Source organism: Hydractinia symbiolongicarpus, chromosome 7 (genome assembly GCF_029227915.1).
Source record: "Hydractinia symbiolongicarpus strain clone_291-10 chromosome 7, HSymV2.1, whole genome shotgun sequence".
In the NCBI taxonomy this organism is placed as follows: Eukaryota; Metazoa; Cnidaria; class Hydrozoa; order Anthoathecata; family Hydractiniidae; genus Hydractinia; species Hydractinia symbiolongicarpus.
The window spans coordinates 14131613-14154313 of NC_079881.1; the positions used below are offsets into that span (position 1 = coordinate 14131613).

Below are 22701 nucleotides of genomic sequence, written 5' to 3' on the forward strand. Positions count from 1 at the left end.
TGGTTAGTGATGAAGTTTGTATCACTGTGCTGTGATTTAGTTTTGTATATTCTAACTATATATTCTAGTAATGTTGTTTTCTTATATAAGTGGTATGGTTGTTTTATTATAGCCTTGTATTCTGGTTCATCATCAATGACACCAAAAAGTACTTCCTCATCATTACGCAGTTCATCAACTCTGACAAGTGGTGAGGATGATGCTTTTCAGAAGCCTTCTCTGCCAACAAAGCATAGGACACAAGCACAGACATCTTCAAGTAGTGGGTCTTATCCGTCAGATGGGAAAATCATTACTTCTATACAACTTTTAAACAAGAAAGGAACTGATGACGACACTAGTCAAGAAGTATCAGCTTCCCAAGAGCTGTTTTTTTCCGAAAAGGACCGACTTAGTCCAGAATTTGTTGTTCCAAAGAGTACCTCAACTCCATCTGTTTCAGATGGAAAAAAGGAGTTCAGTATAGAATTTAGCGGAGAATCAGTAAATTCTCAGCCTTCTTACTTATATGCGCACTCCAAACCTGATTTAGTTTCTTCACCAACTGCAGTTGGTAAATTTATCTTGACATCATCTAGTAGTGACGAAGAAAAACGGAAAATAGCCAATAATCAAGAAAAAGAAGAAGAACCTTCACTTAATATTCCTGAGTGGGTGCAGAAAGAATTACATCAAAGTGAGTCTCAATCCATATATGAAGAAGGAACAGCCAGTTGTGAAGAAATGCAGCAATCTAGTGGTCAATTTGATAGACATGAAACTGTGCTAGATAATTTAAGTGGTAACGACAGCATATTAAATGAAAAAAACCTTTCATCAGATAGTATTAATAAACCTGAAAGAATTAGGAATAATTCACAACAGATAAAAGTGGCCGAAGTGGATATTTTTAACCCTCAAAAATGTGAAGCAGTTTTAGCATATGCTACTGAAAAGGAACACTTTGTGGATAGTCAAGTTGTCTCTCAACAAGATTGGAATTTGGAGTTGTCACAAGATTTCTCTCAGGTTTTATTTCTTGGTTTAATGTACCTAATATTCTTAAGACCAATCATTAGTGCTCTTGCAATTCATATCTCTAGATGATGTAACAGTAGAATATAGCAGGGTGTATAAAGCATTTAGGTGATTATTTTGTCCTCAAACTGTACAACAGGAAATAATTCTACCCTTGTAGAAGTTAATGCTAGCATAGTAAAACAAATTTGTGCACTTAATTTTATTTCATATTTCATATACCAAGTTGCTGCTCTGATGAGAATGAGCTTAGTTAAAAGAAAAACACTTTGGACAAAATCTGAATTGGTTGGAATATATTAAATGACTAAGTGATAGTGAAAATAAAAACAGGATAAAAATAGGAAGAAGATGATTTTATATCCTTAGCAAAACGGTAACTTGTGAATTGAATCTGTGCGCAGAGAAAAATTTAAAATCATATTGAAATTTGAAAGCATCTTTTGTAATCTATTACGCTAATTTTTAAAAATTCTGCATTTTATTTTTAACTTTTTTATTTGAAGGTTAAAAGAAACAGACTGGCAAAGCCAATAATACCACTATCAAAAGGTATAATTTCTCTCGACAAGCAAAAACCAATCTGAATTGAATACTATTTATAAAAAGTATTAATAAAGATTTGCATTTCTTTGTTTTTTCTTCGTGCAACAAATCATGACTTAAAGTAGATCGTTTGCTTTAAGTGGGAAAGCTGTAGATCTATTTAACCGTTCATTTTACGTTGGGATATATTTTATATTTTTGGGCAGTGTTGTAAATGTATATTGTTTCATATTAGCTATACTTTATCGTTATTTCTTTTAGAAAGAGAATGGAGTGCTTCGTTGAAACGGAAGTATGCTGACCAACCAAACATAATACAGTATGATGCAGAGAATACGAAAAGGTAATCTCCATATGAAAAACTTTTGCAGTTTAATTTTCAAATCTATTCTTATAATTGATTTCAGCAAATGATGACTTTTCACAAACATGATTTACAAAAGTAAGTTTCACAGTGGAAAAAATGTGGTAAAATGGATTTCTTTATGTTTTTTTAAAAAACCTAATAATTTTTTTTTAGTTACACAAGCCCTAATAAATAGTGTTTGTGATTAGAATTTTAAAAGAGACATGGAATTTTAAATTCTTTACATTAAACCTCTATGGTTAAAGATAAAGCAACAAAATTTGACAATACCTTTAGATTGAGTGATATCTAATGGCGATGGTATGTTTGAGAGACATTTCCATCTATCTAGATCTATTCTCCTAATATCTATCCTCCTGAAATCTATTCTCTTAAACGTGAGTTAAAAAGGTAGCATGGTCGTTTTAAAGCATCAATTCCAAAAATGCAACGTTTTCATTATGTTTTTTTGATAAAAGAATTGACTTTCCCCTTTCCAGTTGTAAGAACGCCTCATAAAAGTAGTAACATGCCACAAAATATATTTTACTCCTCGCTTGTTGTTGATATACTTAGAATTGGTTGTGCAACTTCAAGCATTGCAGACTTTGTAAGTTCATGATAATGACCAGAAAGGGGACTTGGTTAAGGTGAACCCGCTCTCCTTCCCAGTGCAACAGTTAATGGAAGGATTCCAAACTATTAGTGTACTTTGTTGGATTGGAGACGACGTAGTCATTATAAAAATAAAACAAATAAAACAATAGTATATAGAATATAAAAAATCGATAAATATTTTTCCCTTGATTTTTAATTGTATGTCGGGTTATTGATAATGTTCAGATTAAACTGTTTACTGCTTGCTCCGCATTAGTTTGTTAAATATGTAGCTGGAGGCTCTCTACATAAGTGTATTTACAGTGGCAGGTTCATTACAGTTTATCAATACCATGTTAGTAAAATTCAGGTAATATTTGTCAACTAGCACATTGCATTTACGGATTAGTCCTAGTATTAGTGAAATTCTGGCTTTAAAATATGAAAATACATAATTGCACAACTAATGGCAGTCTTTGTGCTATGACTTAAGTCCGTAATACTACATTTGATATTACAATAAAGTGCTTCATTTTTCTCGTGAAATGCTTTTACTACGTGTACATGTTTTAAAATTAGGATCAGTCAATTTTCCGTGATTAATAATGCTCTTAATTGTCACTCCAATCAGTTCTCTGATGATATCCTAGCAGGATACACAAGTAAAAGAGAGTTTCAGGTCTTAGTTCCGACTTTGTGATGAAACCATTTGGTATCAAGTATCGAATTTTATATACTCTGCTGTTTTTTTCTTAAGGAACTTGTCTCTTTGTGAAAAGGGGTTCCACATGTGCCACATGTCTTCATGTCAGGAACCTTTTTTATAAAATGAAAGACTTCAGATCGAGCATCTCCTGTGTCTATGACACTTTGTGTTGTTTCTCAAATAATTATTTTTCTTAAAACAAAAAATCTAATAATAGTGTAATTTCACTTCAGTGGCAATTGAACACAATACTGGCTCGATGAGTCTGAACATCTCCCACTAGCTTAATACGGGGGAAAATAATATTAGAACGGTCAAGTACATTAGTTAATTTTGCTTTGTGTCACAACACATTTTCTAGATTTTTTTTGTGTCACAAAAATTCTAGAATGACGATGGGGTGGGATTGCCTTTTTATTTATAAAATGTTTTCCTTGAATAAATGCAGAAGCGTATAATCATAATTGATGGAATGATTGTAATTGTTAAATAAACAAAAAGAAGATGGAACATAACGCCACAAAACTGTTCTTGTTAAAAATTACAAAGAACTTTCCAGGGATTTCAACAACACGGTAGACTATGGAAAGAATAACAGATTGAAAATGTTGCTGCATATAATAACAGAACCAGCACTGGTATTGAAAAGGAAGTAGTAAGTGAAGACAAAAACACCGGAATAAAAGTTCTGAAGCATACGATCTCTGAGTACATTAAAAAAAAACCTATTTGCGGGTAAATCGTTTATTGTTGAACTTACTAAACCTTTTAATGAATTGTTTTCCAAATTACCGAATCGAAACATCTGCTTAACAGCTTTGATGGTCCCCCAATCTCTCTTGTTACAGAAGACCTCAAACAAATAGTAAGACATCAGAAATTTTAGAACAACGAATTCGATTATGGTAAAAGCAAGGCATCAATGCATTATTTAAGGAGGACTTCCTTGAAACTTGAGTAAGCAAAAGAACACTGCAAAATTAGCTAAAATGTTTGCTCACTTAATATGGAAGGCAAAATAAACTCTGCCATATGTTTTAAATAGAGGCAAATGAAAGAGTTTTGCAATTGTCAGACGATGTTATAAAACCCTGAAACGGAAACACCCTAACGCCAGACTGAAGCAATACCATGATATTGTACGGTCCTGTTCAAACCAGCAATTGTTTTTGACGGTATAAAAGAACAAGCACCAGGACATTAATAAATGTCCTGGTGTTTGTCGATTGAAGTAGGGGAATTCAATGCAGTATTATGGAAAAAGGAAGGTTATGAGCCAATGTATGCGGGTCAAGAAGCCAGAAGCCGTACATTACATGATTTGTCATCGTCACCTTTGATTTTTGTAAAGGGAAAAGTTATCGAATGGACCAGACAAGTCAATAAACTCTCAGAATTTGCATGCACTTACCACATGCTGCATTTTTTGCATTTATCCATGGTTTGAGACATATACAATACTGGATATTTCTAACCTTTTGCGAAACACTTGATCTTGCCATTAACACTTTAATTAAACTGTTATTTCAAGGATATGCGTTTAATGAGGAAGAAAGAACACTCTTCTTTACTCGCAAGACTGTGGGTTGGACCTGAGAATTCTATCAAGAATCAGTGACTAGAAGTATCAAAATATTCTTCACGTAAGTCGTTAATAGAAGGGGTCTGAATCTCCATCAGAAAAGTATCTAAACCATCACTTACTCCTAATTGTTTAACCACTTCTATACAAAAGCTTGACAATTTATCTCACAACATCCCCTTCCACAGTACCCATCATTAAACTGCCATTGTATGATTGTTGGGATATTGATGTATAAAACATTCTGATAATTAATACATGTTCGTCACTGTCGAAGTACTAAGTGTTTGTTGATCAATCATTGTCATTTTCTATGAAAGTGTATGGTTGGATGTTACCTGATGACATCACCAAAACAAATAAAGTTGACACTTTAAAATCAACGTTCTAAATGCAAACAACTGGAAAGTAAAATCGTGGAAATGAAAACCATTCGGAGAACGTTAATCCATGATTAAGCCATAACTTGATAACATTAATAAGTGGTTGTGACAGAGAGCCTTGTCCCCCCCCTCATGAAGTTATTTTGGTAAGGACAAAAAAAATAATGTGCACTCATCCAGTCCAAGTAGTAATACCATCCCAAGTAGTATTAGATACCATTCAAAGTAGTATTAGATACCATCCTCTGATCATCAAATACTGTCTCAATTTAGCTGCTAATCCGTCATCTACATATTCTGACTTACGTTATGACAGTTGACTTTCCGTAACTACATTCGTCTGACCAGGAGTCAATCACCAGATTATTGCAAATCTTTCTCAAAAAGCATCAACATTTCTAGCCCCATTTTATTTGAAGATGAAGGTTCAAGAAGATATGGGATGGGACAAGTACACAGGTGAACTCATTGGATTTGTTGACTTTAGTGATTTGCTACCCTTCAAAGTATACAAGAGTTAACATAGCATGTTCTCGTTTTTCTACGAAAAAGCATCGTCAACCCGTTGTCATTCAGTTTTGCAACGTTTGCTACCACTAACATTACATCATTCCAGTTCTTTTTAACTGTAGAATCTTTAAAGAAGTCTGTTAATTCCTACTTGAACAAGTGTTGGTGTACGTTATATTTTGTCGGAAAGATTTTGCTTTAGACAATTACTTTAGCAAGCAACATGCTATTCGATCATGTTGCGACAATACGTCAGTTTTCCGTACGGCCAATTGCTGGAAATGTCACTGCATCAAAAAGAAGTAAATTTAATGTTATAAATGATATTCCGTTTCCAAAGAGAAAGAAGAACTCTCGATAGATGCTACATCCTGGACATGGATTGAAACTGTCAAACCAGCTATTTTTATAGTCATAATATTTCAAAAAAAACTTTACATTGCCTATTAAAATTATTTATTCTTTCAGTCTCTTTTATACTGGGGGCTGAATCAGACAAAAAATAATTTCTTTCTCTCAGTCATGTAAAATAGAAAAGCAGAACAAACACATGAAATGTTCTGGGCCAACTGGACATAATTTACAAGATTTGTTCAAGCATAGAGGAATAAAAGTCTTTCATCAGAATATCGGAGGACTTTATAAAAATATGGCTAATTTATCAACTTTTTTACATACTCACAAAAAGACATATTTTTTCTCTCAGTGAAACACACATCGATAACGCTACTTCGTCACAGCTTTTTGACACTCCGGGGTACACGTTTGTAAATAAAAACAGAGACGTTGGAAGTCATGGTGGTGTTGCTGCATATATTAAGGATGGGATAACGTTTAAGAGAAGAACAGATTTGGAAAATTCTGAATTAGAGTGTATTTGGTTAGAAATAAACTTTCCAAAAACAAAAAGTTTTCTTCTCAGTGTTTGGTATCGACCCCCGTCGTCATCAAAATTCCTACCGAGAAACTTACATGAAACTGTTCACACCTCGTTAACAAAAGCAACATCTGAGAATCAAGAGACGATATTAACAGGAGATTTCAACATCAATTATCAAAAAGATGATGAGAACGATCAACTCTCAAACTATATTAAAAACAACTATTTGCTGAAAAGCAGTCAGTTTGGTTTCCTCCGGCACAGATCAACGGAATTAGCCTGTAACATCTTGGTTTATAATATTCGTAAAAACATGGACAATGGCTACCTAACAGGGTTGACTTACATTGATTTAAGTAAGGCATTCGACACGGTTAGTCATTCGTTCCTTCTACCCAAATTACCATCTTACGGAATAACTGGAAAGGAAATGATTTGGTTTGAAAACTATCTCTTTAACCGTAAACAGTGCGTATTCTACGACAGTCACCTCTCTGGGGACTATCCAGTCTTCAGAGGAGTTCCACAAGGATCAATTCTTGGACCAACGTTATTTTTATTTCACTTGGACGATATCGACACCTGTCTACGTCATTGTAGTATCCTCAAATACGCTGACGATACCGTTTTATACGTTCATGGGAAAGATTCTGAATCTATTCAAAAAATGTTGAATATTAACATGCCTGAAATCTAGAATTGGCTGAGAAACAACGACTTGTCTCTAAACCTCAAAAAAGGCAAAACAGAAACAATGATATTTGGAACCCCAGCTTGTATTAAAAAGGCTGCACCACTAAAAGTAATAGTCAACGGATCCAGTCTAAACCAAACAACATCTTACAAGTTTTGGGAGTCAATCTTGATTCAACAATAACCTTAAACGAAGATTTTAACTCGAAATACAAAAAACTTAGTTCCCGATTACGACTGCTGTCAAAGGTACGTCCGAACTTGACTGTAGAAGCATCCAAAATGATTTACACAAGTATTGTTATTGAAAATATTATTTCGGTTTGTCTGTTCAGTATTCATATTACTGTGGAAAGTTTATCATTTCTTGAACATGATAGTTTAGTAGGCGACGTTTCGGGAGATCCTTCTCCCATCATCGGGCAAAGTAAAATGATGTTGAGCATGTATTTATATAATTGCAGAGGATCGAAATTCATAAAAATTAACCAATCAGAAAGTTGATACGAGATGCTGTTTATGTGCTTGTTACGTTCTACACTGTTGATGGCTTCTTTAATCTTTCTGGCCGTTGTTCTGGATTCTCTGTCAATGATTTTCTTCTCATCCCAATTAAACCGATGACTTCCAGCTGTGGTCCGCAATTTCGTTTTTCTTCACATCTCCCTTTCTCACTGCACGCATATGTTCTTGTACTCGTGGCTTAAACTTTCTTTTTGTTTCGCCTATATACACTGCATCACAATCTTTACACGGGATTTCGTAAACAACATTGCTTTGTTTTTCCAGGTTTATTTTGTCTTTTGGTTTAGACAAAGTGCTTCTTAGGGTGTCTTTAGAGTTAAGAATACATTTGATCTTGTGTTGTCTTAAGACTCGACGAAGGATCTCGCTGGTACCTGGTACAAAGGGTAGGAATGCTGATGCGATAATTTCCTCTGATGTTTCCTTGTTGTCTTCGTTGCATCCCAGGGTTTGGTAAACATTTAATATCCTATTTCTTTATTGTTATGAACTTTCTTCAGTTCGGTTCTCAAAGCAGTTCTCAGTTTTCTTAGATTCTACTTTCACGTATATCCATGTCATATGAAAAAGTTCGGACTTTCGTGTATGTCCATGTCATATGAAAAATTTCAGACTTTCGTAACAAGAATTAGCATATGCTCCAACCAGTATAAATTGACTTCCTTATGCACTTTTGGCTCTACGGCATAACAGACACCCTTGAAATTTACCAACATTGGAGCGTTTTGTAACATCTTCTTGACCATGTCTTTACACGTCACATTTTTCTGAAATTGATGGTAGTTGACCGAAATATTTGTTACATTTCACAAAAACCTCTCGTGTTTTTTTGTTCACTTCCACAACCCACCACAGTCACGAATATTGATATACTATACTATACTGTTATTTGTTTTTTCAGCAATGGGTGACACAGCTACTTGTGGGTTACCCAGGCATTTCGTTGCTACAATCCTGGCCAAAATTGGTTGAGAAAAGGCCCAACACATCTGGATTTATTATCTTTTTTGTTTCTGTGGTCCCATATGTAGAGATTCTCTGTTTTGTTGATATAAACTAGCCAGCAAAATTATGGTATGTGTATACTAAAACAGTGCAGGCTTTCACTTATAGAATACTAGCTAGTTTCCAGTCCACCTTTTCCTCCATTTCAATGTTGAAGTCATTGTCACAATTTGGAAAATACAGCTGGCCACTTAACCCAAAGCCAGCCATTGTCTTCAACATTTAAATGGGGGGAGAGGGGGGCTTGCATTTTTGTTTATCTTTTAAACTTTTTTGCATTGGAAATTTTATCAACAATTTTGGCCAGGATTGTAGCATCGAAATCCCTGGGTAACCCACAAGTAGGTGTGTCACCCATTGCTGAAAAAACAAATAACATCATACCAAACTGAGTAAAAACTCCAAAAGGATAGGAATAAATAAGGATAGCTATAGCTAGCTTTAGCTAGCTAACTGGCTTCAGCAGGATACTGCCTCAAAATCGATGTTCTTGGCCGTAATCTCAAAATTGGTTTGTTTAAGTTTTATACATGGCTAGAAAACGTGATGATATACTCATCTTAATATGTGAAAACGTACAAAAAATTACTATTCCTATATATACAAAGTATATAAAAGAGAAAACTGTCATTAAATGAATGTTGGGATATTGATGTACAAAACGTTCTAATAATTATTACATCTTTAAGGGAAGACCAGCGCAATGAGGGATTCAAGATAGCAAAGCAAATGAAGAAGACTAATCAAGATGTTGTAGGTGAGAATTGTATACGAATGATGGTGTTTTGGCTAGCACAGAGGAGGAGAAAAGGGTAGCTTGGAAGAATCATTATCAGAGGTTGCTTAACACTGAGTTTGATTGGGACGAGGATAATTTGTCTGATGATGATGTTGTAGAAGGGCCAGCTATGCAGATCAAGAAAGAATGGGTAGTGGAGGCTATTAGGAAATTGAAGATTGGCAAGGCTGCAGGAGTATCAGGTATTGTTGCAGAGATGGTAAAAGCATCTGGATATATTGGAGTTGAGCTTATTAGAAGTCTTGCTAACCAGATTATAAAGGATGGTGCTATTCCGAGTGAGTGGCAGTCGAGTGTAATAGTGAATTGTTTCAATGGCAAGGGTGATGCATTAGAAAGGGGTAACTATAGAGGTCTGAAGTTGGTTGATCAAGTAATGAAAGTTATTGAAAGAGTGATTGATAAGTTACTTAGAGAAAGAATTGATATAGATAAGATGCAATTTGGTTTTGTTCCAGGGCGTGGCACTACAGATGCAATATTTTTACTCAGACAGCTTCAGGAAAAGTATTTAGGAAAGAGAAAGAATCTCTATTTTGCCTTTGTAGATTTAGAGAACGCTTTTGATAGAGTGCCACGTAGAGTTATTTGGTGGGCTATGAGAAAATTAGGTGTGGATGAGTGGCTAGTTACGATGGTACAGTCTATGTACAGCAATGCTAGAAGTTGTGTCAGGATTAACGATTCACTTAGTGATGAATTTAGTGTAAATGTTGGTGTACATCAGGGTTCTGTACTTAGTCCCTTGTTGTTTATTCTAGTCTTAGAAGCGCTGTCGATAGAGTTCAGAACAGGTTGTCCATGAGAGTTATTGTATGCAGATGATTTGGTTCTCATAGCAGAGTCGATGGAAGAATTAGTTGAAAAGTTTGAGAAGTGGAAGAAAGGACTAGAAGAGAAAGGGCTAAAGGTAAACACAGCAAAGTCTAAAGTCATGATTAGTAGCATTGCAGCCAAGTATGACCTTGTAGTTGGAAAGTGGCCTTGTGGAGTTTGCAGGAAAGGGGTTGGTAGTAACTCAATTTTTTGTCAGACTTGGAAGCATTGGGTACATAAGAAGTGCAGTAGTATTAGTGGAAGGTTAAGAGCTGACATACAGTTTGTATGCAAGCGTTGCAAAGGTGAGATTATAGAGAATGAAGTATTTCCAGCTTTAATGATGTACAACAGTGGCTCATTAGAGATAGTTGAGAACTTCTGTTACTTAGGTGATATGTTGAGCAGTGAAGGGGGTGTTGGAAGAAGTGTTACTTGCAGGATAGGTTCTGCTTGGAAAAAGTTCAGAGGGTTACTTCCTTTGTTGACTAGCAGAGTCCTGTCAATTGAGGTAAAAGGTAGGTTGTATGAGGCCTGTGTAAGAAGTGTTATGTTGTACGGTAGTGAGACATGGGCAGTGAAGCAGGAAGATCTTGACCGTTTAAAGGAATGATATGAGAATGGTTAGGTGGATGTGTAACGCCAGTCTGAGAGACAGAAAGAGTTCGATGAGCTAAGAAGCAGGCTAAGTCTCCGTAGAATTAAAGATGTTATCCAGATAAGAAGATTGAACTGGCTGGGGCACTTGGAAAGAATGGAGGAGGATAATTGGGTAAGAAAGTGTAGAGACTTGATAGTTCCTGGGGCAAATCCCAGAGGCAGACCGAGAAAGACTTGGCAGGAGGTTATAAGGACAGACTTGATACAGAGGAAGTTGAGTTTAGATCTAACACAGTCTAGATCAGATTGGAAGAGGGTCATTAATATACCCCGTCCAACCCATGCTAGCATGGAAAACGGACGTTAAGCCGAGAATGATGAATGATGATGATGATCTTCGTCACCAGACCAATATGGCCTTTGTAGCATGTTTCCGTTTCTAGTTCCGTTCTGCCATGATAGCTGTATACAACCAAAACAAAGTCCGTGATAATCAGGTTCTGCGGAAATTTTTTTCACGCAACTCTTTTGAACACACAATGGACTGCTATTGTTGAAGACACCGCTGGGGGACCCAGCGTCAAAACACTGTGTGACCTGGTGTTGAACGGCACATACTTAATAAAGCACTTAATCAAGCCGTAAACTGAACCATACATCTGGGTGGAGCGCTATTTAGTACAGGTATACAGTATGCTGTAAATTGAGTGAAGCGCACGCAACATCACATATACTGTTTCGGGTGTATTATTATTATTATTACTGACATTTTTACCTAGGATAGTCTCTTCAGTTCCTATTGATCCTATTCTCATGCTGAGCACTAAGCAGAAAGGATAGATTCACACTTTTATAGTCTCTTGCATGACTCAGCCAGGGTTTACGCCTAAGACCACGCTCTACCACAAGCCTACCAGTCGGTAGCCTTTAAAAATATATCCTGCAACGATAGCTGAAATAGACCAGAGTTTACAAACTGTTGTTACCTTGTCATAGCAAAAACAATCAGTCAATATTGTTTTATTTTACAGAATAAGTTTCCGTGAAATCGTGACATCGGACTGAGTGCTCAGTACAGGTAAACAGTGTTGTACATCCAAATAGACATAAGAGACTTTTCAAAAAAGCTTTATCACAATTTGGTTTAACTAAAACACAGAAAACAGACCGTCCAGCTAAAAAATCACTCAGCCGGAATAAATTTTCATGACAATAAAAGGTATAGCTTCCTAACTGTTTTCGGGTTAACATCATCAAATTTTAAAAGAGAAAACAAAAAACTTTTGGAGAAATTGAGTGGCATATTTGGATTTATCAGCAAAAATTATACAAGATTTTGAATGCCATGTGTTCATTAGCATAGGATTTATTCTAATTTAAAGTTTTTAAATTTATAAGGGTTTGACCATAATATTCAACTGCAGTGAAACATTCTCATAGCAGTTGTGTGGTCATTTTCTTATGAAACATCAAATTTTTGGCTACTAATACACGTTTCCCGAAATGCATGTTTTTTTTAAATTTAGAATTTTGATGTTTTAACTTTAGGATCATATTCAGCATCATTGAATTGGTGCGTGTATAACTTTTTAACTTATCCGATTATGTGAAAATGCTGATTAGGTGGTAATGTTACGGTCAAAGTTTTCTTAAATTTTTTGACCTGTACTAATAAGGTTCTGTTTCAAGCAAAGGTCAATTAGTACAAAATTGAAAAACTATTTTAAGAGGTGGTTTGTTTGCTGTATGACTCAGATTTCACATTTTAACAAGTTTTGGTGAGGATTTCAAAAGTCACATTCATTTTGTTTGACAAAGTTAAGAAATAGCAGCAGAGCATCAAAGAAAACTAATCCGGGAAAGGTGTATAGAAGCAGTTGTACTTAGTGTATATACGTGAAAATTTTATTTCCATAAATTTTGATGCTAAATTCTAATATATTGTTCATTTTTGTTGAAAATGATAAAAAATCTCAAGCGTGTTAACCTGAATCCGAGAAAATGAGATTAGTCTGGACCTATCCTAATTTTAATTGTTAACAAGAATTAACTAATTTTTTGAACTACTGGCTAGAAACGTTTATCAGAAATATACTTGATTTATACAACTAAATTTTACTTTTTATGGCTTGCGATGAACGCATGCCTGAGGTATTTTTTGGATGTTCTTGGCATGTGACGAGGTTAAATTTTGCTTTGCAGAGGAGCTGCCTACTCTATCTTCAAGACACAGGAACAGCAAAAAAAATTTATTGAGTGACGTTGATCTCCAGAGTGTTGTGTCAGAATGTAATGTCATTTCTTATTGTGAGTGATTAGTGAAGCATCGGCCTTTTGCTATAGAAACAGACAAAATGTTATTATTGTTTATAAAATAGTTTGGAGAGTAAAAATCATCTTACCTTCAGATTTTAAGACGGAAAATTTTTTAAAGTTCTTAAGTTCACAAGGGTAGTCACCAAAAGCAACAAAGGAATAATCGGTTCACTACTAGTAAACAAATTTAGACAGTTTTTCTGTACTATGCAATTAGTTTTAGTGATAGCTTCATATACACCTGTGTAACTTATTAATATTGAGCTTAAAATGTTTCCAGCTGAGCTTATCATCTATGATGTAATAAGATAGTAAGCATAAATTAATATTCGAAATATCTTGCGAACTTACATAATAACAAATTTGAAGCAGTGTGGACTTATGCTCTCGATGATATCTTGGCATGTGTAAAGTTTTGTAATTTAAGAATGATCTCATCTTTAATTATGACATCATAAGATCATGGATTTTAAATACTCAAAATTTTAAATAACTTCAGAACGAAATTTCAAAGGACTTGATAAACTACTTTTTATCCCCCACAACATATAAAACTATCATTTTTAATGCAGGAACGCCTTTAAAGAAAGAGGTTATAGATCCTTCATTATTATACCTGTTACTATCTACTTTTACTAGGTTGCCAGAGGAAGTTTAGCTTAGAGTGTGACAGCCAGTATTTGTTAGGCCACGTGTTGCATGTTTTCTTCAATACGTTGTGTCCATAGGAAAACGTAGTTTTTACTATGAAACTACTTGTAAACTAAAAAAAGATGTTTTATAATGTTTTAATGTGGAATATTTGTTTGACATATATTTCTCACGTTCTTAACTGTTGTATTCAAAAATCTAAACTTCTAAAATCCGAAGTGGTGATGTTACAACGTGATACGGATCTATGTTAATAAATGTTTAAAATGTTTTTTTGTAAAAAATCTCTGGGATACTAGCTAGTAGTTTTCTCTTACATATGTCAAATAATGTGATATCCTTCAAGTGTTTCTTTAAGAAGTACCTTAAATAACTTTCTATTAATTTTCTTATTCTTTTCTTATTCTCTTAGTTTAAAGGAGCAATTAAGTACTTCTTGGTATTGACATAAAATTAAATAATGTGTTTAACATTTCAAATTTTTGGACTTTAAAAAAACGTGTATTAATTTCTTTAACCTCCATAAGAAAGGTAAAATAAAACAAATAAACAAACAAATAAAACGCTCCTGTTGGATATTTGACTTTCACAAGTCCCTAGAGTCCCTACATAACGCCATACAATTATTGCGTCTGTCTTAGAAATAGTTTAAGAATTGATGTATCCTGTCTCATGTCATTTACTAAACGAAGCATTTGCAAATTCGAGTAAAAGTGTCAAACATTTCCCTTGCATTTACGTTTTTAACATAATATTAAGAACCCTGAATCTATGTAAGTATGACCTATTTTAACAGGCAAAAGATTAAACAACAAATTCAAAAGATTTTAAATGAACCTGGTGTTACCAAGTCGTGTTTGTTGGAGGGTAAGTATTGCATATATTTTTTTATTATTTGTAAAAATCAAGCAATAGTTCTTAAAAATATATTAAGGTTCAAAATTTCAACAAAATTATGTTGCAATGTACGATTTGTCAGATGTATTTTAACGAATATTAAAAAGTAAAAATTGATAAAATATTGCCTGCTGCTACTATATTTCTTTGCATAAGAGTAAACTTCGCATACCCTTTTATATTATTTTTTGTCAATTTCTCAAAAAATAGTTATCGGACAACTTTCTATTCACAAAAAATCGCGGAAGTCAATACACATGAAATTTGGATGTATTTCCTTTTTGAAAAAAATCATCTACACTATTTTTTTCACGATCTTAAGCACAAATTTAATTTGGTGATGGAGCAAAATGATTTTCTTGGCATTGATTTAATTCGACGGTGGAGGACAAAAAAACCAATTTTGCGTAAATATTATTTGGTACAGAGCATTGTGAATAAAGATTCTACGTGTATGAAGCTTCATGCGCCCTACATTGCGTGGTCTGACATGCAAAGAGTATGCAAAACATTTGCACTTGAATAGTTTTATTATTGGTGCGGACTTAATTTGGTGATATCAAGCTGAAAAAGCGCCAATATCGCAAAAGCTGTACAAATAATAGGCAGATAATAGGCATGTCGGTTGCCAGTTTAACATTCATTATTTATTTCTTGTGTTTACAGGAAAATGTCATTAAATTACTTTTTTTGTTTGAAAATTGCCATATGTAATTTTTGCAAAATATTAGGATTAGTATTTAAAAAAAATAATGGTTCCTTTAATAAGGTACATACAAATAAACATTGTTTAAAAGTAGTGCTACTATTGAGCTCAACTAGAACATTTAGTAATCGAAGAAACAACAAATGATATATGCACCGTAAATTCTGCTATTGATCCATATACAAAAGATTCAAAGGATGAAGTTAAAGGTGTTACCGTAAAGTGCACTGTCGGTGATCAATTAACTGACGCAGTTTATGAATGCACCAAGAAAAAGAAAAAATGCGAAGCAGAGGTGACTTTTATTTTACTTTTAAAACTATTTTTTAACCGAACATTGGTGTTTTTGTGCCTTAAATATCACTTTCAATACACATCTAAACAATTTAAAAAATTAATGATTTGAAAGTATTCTATATTTATGCTGTTATCATTTTCCATTATATTTAGGAGATCACTACGAATTTGCCAGAATTGAAAGAAGCAGTTAAAGTCTTTGCACTATGGGAGGGTTGCTATTACTCTGGTACTCTCAAGAAAATTTCTTCTAATTCGAGGTTTGTATTCTTGTAACAAAATTATTTTAGATCAAAAGGTTTACACTTAAACGATAATCTATAAATGCAGGAATTAAGTTCCACTTAGAAAAAACTTTACCCTAAGGAAATAATTTTGTTCAGAATTTATCTTTACGATAAAAAAGCCTGAAATAAATTTTTCCAGAATATATTTTTTCCGATTGGAAGGATTGCTATGACAATGCAATCGGCATTTTCTGATTAAGAGCAAGTTTGCCAAGAAGGGGCCAAAATCGCAAAAATAAGTTTTGCAAAAGCTTCTCCCCAAGGAGTTGAATTTGTGAGAGGTTCTGGTTGCATAGCAACGCCAGTCAAAATTAAGAATAAAAATTATATTTGCTAAACATTTTTACTTTAGTTGAAAGTAATTTCACTTCCCGGCAAAAAGTCAGGGCATTCGTTAAATTACATTGTACCTTGTAATGCAATCATCTGATTATCTTGTTGTCATTGTGGATACATGTAGCGTTAGATAAATAGATGTGGGATACCTGTTACTTTAGATAATGTCTATTTTATGTATCTTTTATGCGTGTAGTGTTACTGTTTTATTTGACGATGGGAAGTCTGCTACTATGCCACAAAAAGAGATTTTTACAAATGAAATATTTCCACATGGTCAAGCTGTTCGTGTGAAATCTGATGACAGTTTTTACGATGAAGCAACTGTAGTTTGTTCCTCAAGGTAACTTTGTCATCCTCAGTTGGTAATTAACATGCAGACCTACAAATGAAATTTGATAATGAAATCTGTTTTGATTTAGGCGGACAGATCATATTTACTACACTGTCCAATTAGATAATGGAGAATACCGTCTCGTAGATAGATCATGTCTTTGCTTCACTGCCCAACAGCGTAAGGCCTTGCATGGTGCACCTGCAACATCATTTAAGGCCATGGTACGTGGCATACACGCTGTTAGCTAATTATGTGTCAGTTTTTCTATTGATAAGTAGTTTTCACGCTAATAAGGTAAAGATTGACATTGTTGCACTAGTCCTGTCATTTTTTAGTGTCCAAAATCAAGAAGAAGGAGAACTGAGCCTGCCTTACAATTGAGTAGCCTGGGTGAAAGTTCAGAACAGCTATTTCATGGAATTACATTTTTAATAACATCAGGTAAATTCATATTAAACTGATTACACAATCAATTTGACTTTCTCGTTCAATATTAAGTACACACAGAATTGATTTCAAAGGAATTAAAATTAGAAAAATTTTACGTGTGATTTTAATTATTTTTTTATTGCTACTGTATAATCATGCATCTGGAAAGGTATAGAAAACAAGGTTACCATACATGACGGATTAAGCGGCTGGGACACTTATTTAAAAAAATTATTTTGACACGGGGCGCTTAATTGGCAGGGGCGGTTAATTCAAGTGCGCTTATTAATTTTCAGAAAAGAATATTTTTTAAACGTCATTCTCATTTTTTTTAAAAATAAAAAATAGAATTACAAACAAAAAAGACATACAATACAATACCAATAGTAATAGTAATAATGTATTGTACGAAATTTCAATATCTTCATCGTCGTTATCTTCGTCTATTGTGAGGAATTCAGGACCAGCATTTACCACATCAGCTTCATCAATTTCAAACGGATTGATGTCTTTTTCAGTCAAAATTGATAGTTGACTTCTTCCCGCCTTGCTGATTTTAATTAAGGATACGGTAACCCCCTAGGGCACATACTCAGCATATTTAAAATATCTCCTCTGCTCGCTATATTAACCCTGAAAGCCGAATAAATTATCTCTAGAATAACAACAGTTCATTTTTTTGAACATTCCCCTCAGTAAAATTTTTGTTCGTTAAAAAAAATATAATTGCTCTAATTCAGGTCTAAAAAACTTGTTTTTTTATTCAAAACAACATGTGGTTCCAAAAATATAGTATAATTTGTGTTTCCAATAGCTGTTTTATGACTGATTTATCTATTTCTAAGCATGATAGAACTCGATATTTCCTCACTTTCTCCGTTAGAAAAAGCAAAGTTTTTTAGCCAAAGATATAATTATCGCAAGAAACTTGTTTTCGTACAATTTTGACAAGATGGAGGGGAGTGTTCGACAAAAATATATGCCGTTACGACTGAAAATTTTATTTCGAGAAAACGCAAATCAAAGACCTTTGGTTTTACCTGCAAGAATCGTGGTTTCACCCATTTAAACGTTATGAATAATTAATAACTCATGAGTATTTTATTTAAAATTAAAGGTAAAGTGTTTTCCCAGAACTATGGGTCTAGTTATTGTTAAACAGACAACAGAATGACCTAACATATCAGGATAAAACGAAAATAATAAATAAATAAATTAAAAAAGCATAGATGTTAAATAATAATATATTTGTATAGATATAATGTGAATGTTTACTCTATGTTATATGTAGAGATGCAATTTTTTTTTCGTTCTGCATAACTCTCTTTAATTATTATACAGATTAAATATATTTGAGGAATTTTAAACTTTGAGCACACTATTGAAAACACTACAAGATAAAAAAGATTTTTTCTCATTTTATCCCTCTTAACAATAAATGTTTTTGAATCTTTTTTAAAAAATATCAGGAAAATATGCCAAAGAATCAAAATAAAAAAAAAATGACGCCGAAGGGGGTTACCGTATCCTTAAGCTCATGATTAAAATCATGGATTACTTGTCAACATTTTAGCTATATAATGTTTCACTTTGCACATCTCCAATCCTATATCTCCAGCTTTGTATCTTTTAGCTATGTAATGTTTCACCTTGCACATTATTGTGCAATGCAAAAGTTTTATGAAAAATGTCACGAACTAAAAATCATGAACTACGAAATGTCATATAAAATAAAATTCAAATGCGCCATAAGAGGGCATTATATGTATAAAACAACATGGACTCCTACACTGAATGAAGAACTTTAATACAAAAAAGACAATAGGGAAGAAGCATTGTGCCATGATATAAACACTGTGTCGGAGTTTTTTTTAAAATGGATGATACCCTGGTTGTCCTTGTTCTCACCGAGCTCTCTCGCCTGATTGTTTACTTTTTGAAGAGCAAAGAAGAAAATTTTGTTTTGGCTTTAGTTGTAGGATCAAGGAAACGGAAAGTTGGACTTGTATTTCCTGCCAAATTTGAGGCCAATTCTATCAGAGGAAATATCGAAAATCAAGAAAAAATATACCCACTTTGAAATAAAATTTGATGAATCAAAAATAGTTAAACGAACTTTTTTTAAATTATTTTATTTTATTAAAACCTATTAGTCATTGAAAAAATCGTTGTTTTTCGTGCCGATCTTAATAAGCGCCCCCTTTTCTCAACGGAGGGGGGGGGGGGGCGCTTATTAAAGCAGGGCCACTAATTTCCAAATTTTCCCTAACCCCTGGGCGCTAATTGGGCATGGGGTGCTTAATCCGTCATTTACGGTTATTGAAACAATAATAAAAAAGCCTTAAAATTATCACCGTTAATTCTTTCTTTGCCTCAAGAAAAATGAGAGAGTTCACTTCTTTAATGCTGTATAAACCCCATAGTAAAACACAAAAAAATCTTCCCTTTAGCTCGGCAAACCAGCATTTAGTGGTTTTTAAATTCAAAACTATTAAAACTTGTTTTGCATCAGACCTATTTCAGGAGTAATGGTTGCATTTTAGTGACCGTCGTGACTGAAAACGGTGTTCTAAGTGAGGTTTTATTTCCTTGTAGAAAGTAAAACTATGGTAGAGCATAACAGTCCAGGCTTGTATGATTCGGAAGATGAAGCAGATACTGCCTACCTGAATGTTGATGGACTAAGAAGAACACTAATAGAGCATGGAGGAGTTTGTATGGACAAGATCCACGTGAGAGATATAAATAAATGCAAGAAGTTTTTATGCATAACAAACAGAGTTTGTAGAACCTACAAGGTATTTATGGTTGAATGGTCCTTATTTTTTACGGTGAAAATAACTGTGACATAGTATTGAATAATATGCAACTTTTTGATTTAATATAATATACGCCAGCAAGGGGGTTTGACTGTACCAGGTCCTATCTTTGGAGAGTGACGACTCCACTTATTACCCCAGTCAAAAAGGAAAAAACAAAAAAAAACAAAATAATAAAAAAAATTATGTCAGCAAGGGGGTTTGACTGCACTGATCTTATCTTTGGAGAGTGACGCCTCCACTTCCTACCCCAGTCACACAAGATTGTACAGAGTAGGACAGATGAAAAGTTATGGATGAAAGAAATGTCTAGTTCCTGCTGAAGACTGTTCGCAGACCTCTTTTGAGGTGACTCAGCTAGACATTTTTGGTACCTTGGTTCAGGAATATGAGTCGAAACCCTTGTACCCTTTACAGAAATCCTGTCCTACTCTCTCTGTCTGTTTGTTAGTTCAATTTTGTGCCAATTACCTCCTTGGAAAAATTGTGTTCCTTTATTATTTATTCTTTAGAGGAGCAAAATCATAGTGCGTGCACTTTGTAATTTTCATTATTATGATGCTTACATGACTGCATGACTTTCTGTAATGACACTTTTCAAAAGGTTTCAAGAATTACACTTTTTATCATAGTTTCTTTACTGTGTGGTTGTTGGCATACCAATATTGGATGTAGCGTGGGTTAAAGACAGCATAGCGGCTAAATACCTAAAACCTTATAGTCGGTATGATGTTCCTGCTGGCAGGAATCTGGACACTAATATTATAAACCAAAATTACAACGCCCCAGGTGAACCTCGTAGACAACCATACACTCCATTAATCTTACTAAGGGTAAGATGTGTTGATCAATATGTGTTTAGTTTGGAACTATGGGTTGTTAAAATTTATGGTTTCTAATGAAGTTGTTATTGTCACTCATTGTCTGTTTTAGATTAAATTTTGGACTGGGTTAAAATTAATTTCAAAAAAATATTAGTGCTTGCCAAATGTACTGGATTTTACAGGACAAGCGATTTTGCATCCATTGCATAGGATATTTAAAATAAAAATAAAGAGAATTTTAAAATTTAAAATAAAGAGACAATGTCTCTTTATTTTAAATATCCTATTTTAAAAATTGGACGACGGTGAATACAAGGGAATTAACTTTAACCCAAAAAAAAGGAAGTTATAATATTGTAAAAGAAATTAATAAAAAAATGATAATTGGTTTATACCATTAATTCCCTCCAGGTAGTCAAAAATTTGTTTTTTGATTGTATGTGTAAAATGGTACTACAACCAATTATGCAATCCTACTTTACATTGGATTATAAGGGAATTATAAGTACAATACTTTTCTACATAATTTAGGTATTTGTGCATCAGTTACATAAACAGAGGGCATATAACCGTGATCTCGATCTGATACTAGATAGGCTAGGCTGTGAGCGTGTGGCTAGCCCCCATTGCATCACCAAATCAACAAAAAGTCTACCATTTCAAATGAACTCAGTTGACTGTATCTTGACACTGACTGATAAAGTGCCAGATATCATATTGAATGAAGCACAAGCTGCAAACAAGCCTGTCGTCACGGTAGAGTGGTTGTTTCAATGTATTATCAATAACGCTTTGATGGTTGTATCAGAATCACCAGTCTTCTTATACAAACCAAAGTGCACGAAAAAATAACTTAGATATTTGGGAAGGTTAGCTTTAGATATTTATAATTTTTTAATTCTCAGCTGTATTTTTTAAACTACCGTTTTTACTTGCTTGTTCAATAAAATTACCTGTGTCCGTCCGTCTGTTACTAGCTTTTCTCAGAATTGGATCATTAGCTTTTTGTGAATTTTTGCGCAAACATAGAGAACAATAGACCCTCGAATGTGACGACGTCTTAAAAAAAAATGAGCTAATACAGTCCAAAAATTGCGGTTTTTACAACTTTTTTCAGGATTGGAATATTAGTTTATTAGGCCCGAATGTGATAAGTCAGTTACCGGAGAAAAAACCTTATCGGCTCAAAAATGGCGGATTTATGCGCAAAATAAGCAAAACTTTACCACAATATGTTTTTAGGATATTTCTCAGGGTTGGATCATTAGTTTATTTTGATGTTTTAAATCCAGTTAGGTCCATTGAAGTTTGGCTTTTTATAAAGAAAACGCCGCAACTTACCCCTAATTACGTGGGGTACATCAGGGTTTTTTATCAATATTTTACTCTCATTTTATCAGTTGTACACATTGCATATTCGAGATCTTTTAGACATAATGACTTTTACTAGTGTTTATATTTTGTGTTTATTGGTGGATTTGAATCAGGCATTTGCTGTGACACATTCATGAGCGTCTAAGCCTTAGTAGCTATATCAATTGAAACTGAATTTGATATCTTTTAAAAAAAGCTTAACTAGGCTACGCGAACTTACGCAGATTCTATAAGATGTCAATGTTCTGCTTGACTCAAATATTTCGCCGGTGAGAAATTTCTATAAATATTCTTAAGTTTTGTCTCTGTCCACGTTTACGCATTTATTTTCTTCAAATCTGAAGATTATTTTTTTAACAGATTTTAGCATTTTTGTATTTATTCGAGGAAAACTACTTTTTTTCCCATTGACCTTAACTTTAA

General features: G+C 33.9%; 1 protein-coding gene across 1 annotated transcript in view; it reads left to right on the top strand.

The window, feature by feature from the left end:
- LOC130648964 (uncharacterized) overlaps positions 1-21868 on the top strand; it is a 47793-nt gene extending 25925 nt beyond the window's left edge. The window contains exons 2-13 of the mRNA XM_057455117.1: positions 113-1008; positions 1524-1569; positions 1825-1906; positions 14769-14839; positions 15701-15870; positions 16026-16132; positions 16692-16838; positions 16918-17053; positions 17168-17273; positions 19857-20059; positions 20713-20913; positions 21436-21868. Of these exons, the coding sequence (XP_057311100.1) occupies positions 113-1008; positions 1524-1569; positions 1825-1906; positions 14769-14839; positions 15701-15870; positions 16026-16132; positions 16692-16838; positions 16918-17053; positions 17168-17273; positions 19857-20059; positions 20713-20913; positions 21436-21756 (2486 nt within the window). The 3' untranslated portion in view covers positions 21757-21868. The remainder of the gene's footprint in view (positions 1-112; positions 1009-1523; positions 1570-1824; positions 1907-14768; positions 14840-15700; positions 15871-16025; positions 16133-16691; positions 16839-16917; positions 17054-17167; positions 17274-19856; positions 20060-20712; positions 20914-21435) is intronic.
- The last annotated feature ends 833 nt before the right edge of the window (positions 21869-22701 follow it).